The sequence below is a fragment of the Gadus chalcogrammus genome, chromosome 14 (genome assembly GCF_026213295.1).
Source record: "Gadus chalcogrammus isolate NIFS_2021 chromosome 14, NIFS_Gcha_1.0, whole genome shotgun sequence".
NCBI lineage: Eukaryota > Metazoa > Chordata > Actinopteri > Gadiformes > Gadidae > Gadus > Gadus chalcogrammus.
Genome location: NC_079425.1, coordinates 16,248,315 through 16,259,541, shown reverse-complemented (window position 1 = coordinate 16,259,541; position 11,227 = coordinate 16,248,315). Strand labels below are relative to the sequence as shown.

Genomic DNA, 11,227 nt, shown 5'->3' with positions numbered 1-11,227 from the left:
TTCTTTGTTTTTCATTTATTTTTATGTATTGCTAGAAAAACAAAAGCAGTATCTAGTATTATTTGAACTCACAGCATCCGAAATGTTGTAACTTGAATCCCACGTTATTTGAACGCAGCATTGTGTATGGTACAACTTCCGTGTGACCCACGTGTTTAGGTTAGCACATGCAAAGGGTTCTGATCGCGTTAGAAGAAGACAATTCAAATCAAGTATCATCATGAGGCCGTTGACGGATGAAGAGACAAAAACTATGTTTGAGAAGCTTTCGAAATAGTGAGTGGGACATAATAGCTACTTTAAACTTGAATGCAATTAGTCAGACTACCTTGTTACTTATTCGCTAACAGTGGTTTAAATGCATGCCTCTCTTCAACAGCATTGGTGAAAACATCAAACTCCTTGTAGATCGGCCTGATGGGGTTTACTGTTTCAGACTACACAACGACCGTGTGTACTACATGAGGTAAACATTTACTTTGCAATCACTTGTTACTGCTACACGCATTGGTTGAAAAATTGAAGTTGCAGCAAATCATAATGTTATTTCATCTGAACCCCAACAGTGAGAAAATCCTCAAATTGGCTACAAACGTTGCCCGAGACAAGCTTGTCTCTGTTGGAACCTGCTTTGGTAAATTCACGAAGACTGGAAAGTTCCGTCTGCACATCACAGCTTTGGATTTCCTCGCACCATATGCAAAGGTAGCCAGCCAATTTGACCTATTGTATTATATCTTCTAAGCACTAAGCTAAAACGGTTAAATCATGACTCCTTGTGAAACGAAAGTTATTGATTCAGAGGGCCAACTTCAACTTGGTGGCAGTATTGTTACTGGCTTATTTTACTCGAATGCCTTATTGAATTAATTAGTATGAACTACAGGTTACCTCAATTTGGTAGAATTATGCTTATTCATAATTTTGTATTGCGAAATGCCTATTTTTTGTTAAATTTGTCTTTCAACCTATTTTATACTGATTTAATTGTGTCCTGCCAAACACCATTAAAGTTATTTTATATCAACTTGGTAGAAGTATTTGTAGACACATTTTGTACCACAAAATACCTGTATATTTGGTCTGTTCCCAAACCTATAGATTAGTATACATTTTTCCTGCTAAACATTACAATACCTTTTTAGTTCAAGGTCTGGGTGAAACCAGGAACGGAGCAGTCGTTCCTCTATGGAAACCATGTGTTGAAGTCCGGACTGGGAAGGATTACGGAGAACACAAATCAGTACCAGGGTGTAGTGGTCTACTCCATGGCAGACGTGCCCCTGGTGAGTTGGGCTACCGTGGGAGGACACCACTTGTTTGTTCTAATTTCTCAAGACTGAATAGTAGCCTGCATGACCATTGTATGTTGTACATCCTGGCACTTAATGTACGCACTTAATCTACATTGCACTTATTCAAAGTACTTAATTGTCTAACATCTGCAGTAGCTGCTAGCATTGCTGTACACGGGGAATGGGTTAGCCTAGCGGTTGTTAGTACTTGCACTTGGCTCTACGAACATCTTTACTGTACCTACAGCAATATATTGTTTCACTTCTTATGACAAATGTACTTATTGTAAGTCGTTTTGGATAAAAGCGTCTGCTAAATACCCCAAATGTAAATTACTTAAAAATGGAAAAGCTCCAGCCTGCACAGGTTGAATTCTGAACCGGAGTCTAAGTATCAAACGATCACACCGTTAATGAATAGTTGCTTTTTCTTGTCTCCCACAACGTAATTCCTATGAGCTGTGTATACGTGAGAATAAGAACATGACTAGAATTACAGCTATGACGAGGAGAATATGGAAAGTATTTTAATGAAGAAATTGACAGTAAACAATGATACACAAGTCTCCCTCCAAAGCATTCTCCCGCCTCCTCCAGCTGTCCAACCCATGTAACAAAGTGTTGCCTCACTCGCAAAGAACTAATTGGGCACCTACTGTTCCAGACATTGTTATGAAATGTGAAAGCCTGGGGACAATGTAAGGTGGGGATGCATTATCGTGGTCGTCACTGGTCAAACGTACTTGGATCGGGTCCTGGATGCGCTCACTACCTAAATTGGTTTGTAGGCTCGAGCATGTAAACTGGATTCAGTGACAACTGTACTTGGTTCCACATACCGTGTAGTTTTATGCAAGATGTTGGTATAAGACATTAAATCAGAAAAAAGTATCCAGCCAAGTCAGCTGGTCTGTTAATCATAAAGGTAACATGGTACTTTCCTTCCCCCCCCCCCCCCCCCCCCCCCAGGGTTTTGGTGTGGCAGCCAAGACGACGCAGGAGTGCCGGCGGATGGATCCCATGTCTATCGTGGTGTTCCACCAAGCGGACGTGGGAGAGTTTATCAGGAACGAGGATACATTGACATAAAATCTATTCGACTCCTTCTTGACCTGCGTTAACATGACTTCCCCCTCATTCTCTATCCAGTGCCACTTCTGTACCTTTCCTCAATTAAGTCTCATCTTTTGTAAAAAATAAAGTAATCAATTTTGACTTCAGAACGGAACTGTCGTAGGTTAAATATCCTTGTTTCTGCAGCGCAAACGATTTAAAAACAGGAACAAATTTCTTATATTCATAAAGTGAGCTTTTCTGTTCACACCAACTTCAACCTTTTCATTGTTCTCCATCTGTCCTTTAAGTTGACATTTGTTCTGTTTTCAAACTTGTATTTTCCCATGATCTTTGCCCAATTTCCCTCACCAAACCTGGCTACTGCTTCTTTTAAAATGTTGCTCTCCTCCTCTGACCAGGACTGGAAAACAAGACATGGGTTTAGAGCCGAGTTAAATTGTAAAGTGAAGTTAATGTAAAAATATAGCTTGACTACAGTAAAAATAACTCTATAATCCACTACCCTGAGGAAGTAATGATACTTAAAAGGTATGTCTAAGGTTATGCAGAATACTCCTCAATAAGGTAAACATGGTGAAGAACAGACTCGATAAGAATACCATTCAGGACAGCTCCTCTTACCTTTTTGCTGTTTGACCCCGAATACATGTCGTTTTTCGGCGCTGTTTTTTTTTTTTTTTTATACAGAAAGACAGAAGTTCAGTAAGGGGACAGTCTCACTGGACCGGGTCAACAAAATGTATCATTTGGGCCCAGACAGTGTAGTCGGAAATGCTTATGCCATAAAGACTATACTAGGAACACATGGTTCCCAACTCCAGCAGTGTTTTAGTCAACTCGGCAATCCAATAAACCATAACTTATTCAAGGAATAAAGTATTTTCCTACAGCAATTCGTGACTATATTTTTTGTTGCCAAGGAGGACTGGGAGGGCACAAAAAGTTGCATTCCCTGGCTTCCTACAACCACTTGACTGGTTCAAATATTCTTCTGGGTATCTCAGTCACCAGCAATGCCCACAGAGACCGCTGCTGTGGGTTACGTGCACCCCCCAAAAAGGAGAAGTTTCATCAGCTCGGCTCAGCAAACCAGCTGTTTGTATGCTAACCTACCATTTGGTCAACGTGAACACCGTATTTTTATATACAAGTATATAGGCCTTTATTGAAGCCGCTTTAAAACAATAGAGGTTTACCTTTCTTTGAGATAAACAGAGACTCCTCTTCGCTCCATATTTCCTTTGACTCCCTTGCACTGTCCAGTAGTTTTCTGAGGGGACACAAACTAGTCAGTACATCTACTTGCTGTAGATGTTGATACATTTATATAACAAAATATGCTTTTGATAATGGCGTCTGCTAAATTCCTTAAATGTGCGTTCAAATGGCTTGGTCTGCACTTGCGGTGGGAGACTCTAGGGGAGCCATTAATTAATCTTGAGTATGTCTTCAACTAAAAGTAACATCAGTTTAAGTCCAAAATGACAAATTGGGTATCAGTCTCTGAATGACTGCATATTTGATTTCTGCAATTTTCCTATTGAGAGAAATCTTTAATTTAGTAAGGACACACATTTTCGCCTGGACAGCAGCCTCATGAATCCAGAATGCACTTTTGCTTTGTTATTATGTCATGGCCATGATCTTTGTGGTACGTGACCAGTCGGGCTGAACATCAGCCGATATCCCTCTTTTCCTTTGAGAAAAAGTAGTTTTGGCTACAATTCTTAGTAGCCAAAACTACTAACAAGTTATTTGTTATTTTGTGTTTACGGACCCTAAACACAAAAGCATAGTTGCAAGCTCTTTAATGATATGGCTGATGTATGTCGAAATTTGAAACTGATGAGGCATTTGATAGAGCCCGACCAATAGATGGGACGGTCGATAGTAACTGCCAATATCAGCCTTCTGCAGAAATATCGGTATCAGACTTCAAGTATGGCTGCCGTGGTTGATACTAAGAAAAAAGGTGAAAGGCTTGCTCGTCTAGTTTAACCTCCAAATTTTGGGGAGAACACTGCAAAAACGACCTTGCAGCCACATAATAAATGGTCTCTCCCATGTTCGTGCAGATTATTACAACAGATAGTGCCCGTTTCACAAGATAATTAAAGTTTCTCTAAATTTAAAATAACTGAATACTCTCCCCAACACCAGAAATTAAAAAATATTTCTTTTGAAAAAGGGAATATTTTACCCCAAGGTGTGACATTGATGCCATTTCAAAATCGACCCTAAATTGGTATTGTCAAAGCCAGATGCATAATTGATCGACCAGCCTAACAGTTTGCAGAATCCACTGGTTTTGCTGGTAGGTTAATCAACCCATTATACATCTTGAAATGGCAAAATCAACATCAACATCAATAGCTAAATGGTCTATGGATTCACGTAGCGCATCACTGAGTGAAAATCTGTAATAATAATAATCTGGGATATTGCTACTATGATACTTGTATTCCTACAAACCCCTTTGTCTTCGCAGTCTTCTGAGGTGTTGGGCCGGAAGAGTTTATGATAGCCAAATGATCCTCTTCATTGTCGCCACGGGACTCGCTGTGGAAGAGATAAGTTTTCCATGTCAACACTTTAGACTCCGTACACTGCCTGCACACATCCATTTCATACACGGAACTGAAGCCAAGGCTGCGGTAGCATTGGTCCGCTCAAGACTTGCCAGGATTAGCAGTCCCATATTTAAAGTTTTAGATAGACTTTAATATTATAACTTTAAATACAAATGTTCAGGTTCAATCCAAACAATAGCAGGTCACCCAACCAGCCACACCCTTGAGAAGGAACGTTGACGTACGTAGATGGTGGGGACCTGCAAATATCCGAGTTGCTGTCCTCCGATGATGCTGCCGCCCATCTGCAAGTCAGTGGATTGTGTTAAAAGTCCTGCATCCTCGTTAAGACCGTCCTAAGTTTCAGTTAAAAAGGTGGAACACAGAGCCGTTCCTCCTAGTTAAGAGAGTACACAAGAGCATGCACTTGTGTACTGGCTAAAAATATCGATTCATCAATGCACTGCAATTTAATTGTTCTCGATTCAGAACTTTTCTGAAATCTATTATTTCCATAAAAAACAGAAAACTCAGTCTTTTTTTTATCTAGAAGCGAGCATTCCTAAATGTACATGCTCTTTTACATTTGTCCATGTTATGATTATTACTTTTATGCGGCAAGTTTAGCTCAGGACCAATACTATACAATGGTGTATTCCCTTTTTGCTAGTTAAAGCACAATGAAATGGTTAATTCATTTTGAAATGGCTAATTCTAAATAATATTTAGGTATTTTTGTCATCTGCACGTATTATTGAATCGATATCGAAGCAATTGGATCAATATCGAATCAAAATCGAATCGAATAAAGAATGAAATTGATTTGAATTGTGAGGTACCTGGCAATACCCAGCCCTACTTCTACACCCAAATTGTGTAGAAAGGTTGAACAAACAATGGCTCTACATAGAGGAATGCTGCTGCCAATGGCCCCGTCTACTGGGCATGTACACACTGCTAGACACACAGGACCCATACAGGTGATTGGGCCTCAGTTCTCAGTGTCCCATTGTTGCAAGCGTTAGGATTAGGCAACACTTTTGATCTGGATTACGGTACATTCGATTGATACATTTGTTTGTTAATTGTTTAAGTATTTCAAAATAAATGTATTAAACTCATTATAGCAATAACAGGACAGAAAATTGTATGACAAACCAATACCTCTAGAAGCAGATGTAGGTACGTGCTGGATGGGCAGGGGACTCACCTCTGCAGCTCCTGTGGCGATTTAGGAGTCAACGTCACCCGCCTCTTCTTATGGGTTGATTCTAGCAGAGACCCTTCCGCTGCACGTGACTCCACCTCCACTCTTGGCGAGTCAATTTCTGCGTCCAGTTCCTGAGTGCTGACCTGGCTGTCAGACTCCTGTACCAGCTGGGCCACACTATACAAGCGCCGGGGCCTCTGCCTGACGCCGGGCCCCCGTGATGAAGGGGAATGGCTCTTGGACGGGGATTCAGTCGCTGGCGGCTTGCCCACCACACAGGCATCCCTGGGGCTGCCCGAGTCCACCCGGGAGATCCTCCCTGGTCGCAACTGTGCATCGCAGAATACTGTGTCGCTGCCAGGGTGGTCCTTGATGTGGTCCTGGGAGACGCGCTCCCAGTTTGTCTCATTTGAGTTCTTCGATAACGCTGTGTACGCTGCCATCAGTCTATACTTCTCGATGAATTGGTCTTGATCGGCTAATCTATGACAGAGAGGAAAGGCAGGGTCAAAGTTATAAGATTATAAGATTTGTTGAATTTTCTATTTTAGGAGAAGGTAGGGATTAGGCATCTTTCTCAAGGATGCCCACAGGGAGATAGAGAACCCAGAAACTTTATGCTGATCGTAGACCCTAACCACTACCCTAGAAAATAGGAATTAGACTTGTAGATTTAATTTAATACAAAAAGGTGATTCAAGAGGAGCGTCTGACACAATTTCTGGGTATAAAGGTGCATCTCAATGAATTTGAATATTGTTGAAAAGTATGGAAGTAAATCTGTACCAACAGAATTTAAAAATAAAAAGCCATTGAATTCTAAGCACTGAATATTTACGCATTGAAATAACGTCTCTGGATTTGTTTGCCTCTGAATATAACTTTAAATTAAGCACAAATAATTTTAACCTTAAATTTTATTTTGTTAAAAAATGCAAAATCAAATATTCAACGTAAAAATATTCAACTTAAATATATTCAACGTCCTTAAATTCCACATGCCAAGGTCACCGGCAAAAAATTCAATGCATGAAATTCAGTGCTAACATCCGGGGACCCAAGGAAGAGCAACCCAGCTTAGATACTAGATCGCGGTCAGGCAAGGAGAGCGGGAATAAGAGCGTCACTCGTGGTTCTTTCTTTCTTGATACAAACGTCAATTCTAAACAGCATTTTACACAGTAGCCTATAATAAGAAATGCTCAAAGCTAAATCAACGTCATTAAACACCGCCTAGCTGTTTATGAGGAGAGGAGCAACGGTGGTGGACCTTACCAAACGCCCTATCTATTGTATCGGTCTGTAAAATACTAATAAAATAAAATAACATTTATTTATTAAGCACATTTAATATCAAGGTGCGGGGGCCTTATCTTTTATTAATGTATTTGTTATAATGCACACCGTTTTAGATTTTTTAGTTCAGTATGAAATAAACAATGAACAACTAATGCCTGTGTATGCATGTGAAGTGTGTGTGATTGCAGTAACTTGGCTGGTTTCACATGCAGCGTAAGGGTAATTGTAGTGGGTTGAGGAGCCCAATTTGGGGCGATCCGAGGTCCCTTTACCTACGTTTAGTGTGATGCTGGTGCGATCTGAAGCCCGCTGCCCACTGTGCAACGAGAGCGCAGAGCTGACAGTATTGGGCAACTGAAGCGGCAGCAGTTTGCAGTTCAAGTGCAAGCGCAGCGTGCCGCGGGAAGAAGCGCCCGACAGCAACCTGCTTTTAATTTGTCATCCTCATATCTGTATCATGTCACAAGGTGCAGACCAGTGTTGGCTTTGCGCGCTCGTTATGCCACCACAGAGGCATATCAACCGCTTTGCTCCAGCCACTTAACATGCGCCCAGTGTCACAAGACGAATACCCCCAATCAGAGTGATTGATTACGATCCAAACGTTAAGTTTTAAGCTCATGCATGTTCCGCAAGTGAACGACTTCATGCCTGTCCACGCTTCAAATTCGTGCATGTCGCAGAAAATGTGCAACAGCGCCCCTGGGGTTATTTTTTACACAAAAATGTTGGCCTTCTCAGAAGCATGTTCTTTTATATGCACTCAGTAATTGGTTAGGGCTCCTTTTGCATTAGTTACTGCATCAATGCAGAGCGGAATGGAGTCAATCAGCCTTTGGCCCTGCTGAGGGGTTATGGAAGCCCAGGTTGCTTGGATAGCGGCCTTCAGCTCGTCTGCATTGTTGGGCCTCGGGTCTCTCATCTTCCTCTTGACAATACCCCATACATTTTCTATGGGGTTCAGATCAGGCGGGTTTGCTGGCCAATCAAGCAAAGTAATCTAATTTTCAATAAACCAGGCATTTGTACTTTTGGCAGTGTGGGCAGGTACCAAGTCCTGTTGGAAAATGAAATCAGCATCCCCACTAAGCTTGTCAGCAGAAGGATGCATGAAGTGCTCAACAAAATCCCTCTAGCCCTCTAAGTTTGTTACCAAGCAATTTGAATTGTTGGTGCTCAAGCAACTGTCATTACGCTTCTGTTGCTCTGTTCCTGTCTGCTACAGAAAACTTGATGCCCCAGCTGACCCACTAACAACTTCAGGGCGACTAACACAAGGCCATCTGTATCGTGCACGAGTATGTTTGCCCCCTAAAGTATAGATCGTTTGGCTAGTGTGAGCATGCCACCCGTACTCAAGTACAGTTAAATTCCGTGGCCCAGTCAGTACACTTCGGAGAGGCGTGCTCCTCCGCACAGAACTACCTTGTGATATTGTAGGTTAGCTTTTTGAAGCTACTGAATAAAAAACAGTGCTCCACAAAAACAAAGATGTGACCCCCTGCCCCAGAAACCAGTGAGATACCATTTGGATAAACAGCAGACAGGGCTGGTCGGCCCGATTAAAGCAGGCAGCCCAGGACTAATAGAAAAGGTTGAGAGAAAATGCCCTACCCTGAGATCAGGCAGACCGCTGTGTTGTCCTTTGAGGTGTTTGCCAGGTAGGCCTCCTCCTCCAACGCAGAATCCCCCTGGTTGGACTCTCCTAGGTCCACCAGCCGCTTCTCCACAAGTTGCTTTGCAGCCTGCCATTCAAACAGGTGATACAAACTAGTGTCAACAAACTGAACACGTTTGTTTTTTATGTTGATTAGCCTAGATGTATGATGTCCACCCGGATGTATGGTGGATAGAGCAGTCTAACCATTTTTGTTGACTGTTAACTTGGTAGGCTGGTAGACTTTCCCATCCAACAGACATCTGGGTGGACGCTTACTTGTGATGGCACTACTATTAGGATAGATTTCCATGGCTTGCGGTCAGACAGGGACCCTTTAATCCTTAGTTCCTGGAGGGGCGTACCTTGTAAAGGAACGGCTCAGACGTGGGGAAGAGTTGCACGGTAAAATTCACCATGTCCTCCTTGAACTTCTTGAAGTTGGTCTGCTCTAGAATGTCGTGGCTTTTGACCTTCTGATTGGCCAACCCCATTAATATTGCTTTCTGTAGGACAGACCACATATGGAAGTTAAGAGAAATACATGAAAACGTTGAACTTCCTTTAATGTCTGGCCTTAATACAGTTATTTTTAGTATTATAGTTGGTTGAATATCATTGGAGTTGGCAGGCTCAACAATGAATTAATAATTACCGTAGCTTTCTCATGTTTTATTTGTAATATAGGGCTGCCCAAGTAGGTATTAAAAATCATCTGAAGATATATAAAAAAAGATATAATACCTTCCCCATCATCCCACAGGAAAAATGTTTCGTGAGAATTTCCTTCGCCTTCTCAAACTCTCCGTTCTTCAGGCAAATCACCACCAACTGAGAATAGAGACAAGCCATGTATGCAAACCATGAAACCAAACCATCAAAATAACTACACTATCGTTTAGAAAATAATCAGAAATAAACGGGTGTTTATCTTCATTGGTGTAACAAAACCCAAACCCTCTGAAACCTGCACACATACTTACCATCTCTTTGATGGAAGTGCACACTTTCTCAATGACTTCCTGAGAAATACTGCATTTATCACTGAGGTTTCTTAGCACCTCTACAGCCGACTCCAGAGGAGAGACAGAGTCATCAGATTCGAAGACCATATCTAGTACAAGGAAAAAGAGCATTTATGGAATGAATTCTATTGAAATACCAATAACAATTGTGAATGATCACCATATTACGGATAATACGTGCGACTTTAGGCATTGGTCAGGGAATTTCCATAATTACCTAGTTTCTCGCCGTCATTTATCCTCGAGAGAAACTGGAGAACTCGAATCTTCGACGGAATTGCTTTTGTACACTCTAATGGACGGTGAAGTAGACCTGCGACACACACACACACACACACACACACACACACACACACACACACACACACACACACACACACACACACACACACACACACACACACACACACACACACACACACACACACACACACACACACACACACACACACACACACACACACAAAGGCGCTAACAAGGTTGCAAAACGCTAGGCAAAACAGCATTATCAAGCCTTATTTGTAAATATATTGTAAGTGGATTGACATACAGGCTGCGTCTGGTTCATTAACAATAGTGGCGCAAAGGTAATTTAGCAAATTGGCGGTAAAAGTTTTCAGTGAATGCATAGTCGTTACTCACGTTCCAAGACGTCTCTGACCTCACAAAATTCGGAATATTTGTCATTCCTTACGGCGTCTATAGCCAAGAAAAAATAATAATCCACTAGCCAGCGGTTGACTATGCATTCCAGTTGCTGATGCGTTGTTGGCTCCTGAATAATGTTGCCCTCCATGTTGACATGCTCAGCAACGGAGCACATTTCCGGTCCACTTCTTCTCTAGTGTTATTTGCTGCACGAACAACCAGCTATTACATGCAATACCGCCACCAACTGGATAACAGTGAGATATTTAACCGCCTTTTTATGTTAATAAAATAAGTATAATCTTGATCGTAAAAATGTAAAACATTTATAATAATCAGACTATGCAAATTTTTATTGTATTTTTCGTAATTATTTACACAGGACAGTTGAAACAATTCAGTATCCTGAAATAACGTCCACCCCCTTGTTGAAATGGAACATCTCT

At 41.5% G+C, this 11,227-nt stretch overlaps 2 protein-coding genes across 2 annotated transcripts; one reads left to right on the top strand and one right to left on the bottom strand.

Moving 5' to 3' along the window:
* Window positions 1-121: 121 nt before the first annotated feature.
* nip7 (NIP7 nucleolar pre-rRNA processing protein) lies at window positions 122-3,054 on the top strand. Its single transcript, XM_056608475.1, has 5 exons — window positions 122-276; window positions 380-466; window positions 567-705; window positions 1,146-1,286; window positions 2,265-3,054. The coding sequence occupies exons 1-5, from the start codon at window positions 221-223 to the stop codon at window positions 2,382-2,384; spliced, it is 543 nt and encodes a 180-aa protein (XP_056464450.1). The 5' UTR covers window positions 122-220; the 3' UTR covers window positions 2,385-3,054.
* terfa (telomeric repeat binding factor a) lies at window positions 142-11,197 on the bottom strand. Its single transcript, XM_056608473.1, has 12 exons — window positions 10,776-11,197; window positions 10,351-10,446; window positions 10,092-10,222; window positions 9,853-9,939; window positions 9,474-9,614; window positions 9,066-9,196; window positions 6,153-6,635; window positions 5,188-5,247; window positions 4,845-4,931; window positions 3,569-3,642; window positions 2,994-3,034; window positions 142-2,772 (listed from the first exon to the last, which is right to left on the bottom strand). Exons 1-12 carry the CDS (start codon window positions 10,954-10,956, stop codon window positions 2,614-2,616), a joined length of 1,671 nt encoding a protein of 556 aa, XP_056464448.1. The 5' UTR covers window positions 10,957-11,197; the 3' UTR covers window positions 142-2,613.
* Window positions 11,198-11,227: the final 30 nt, after the last annotated feature.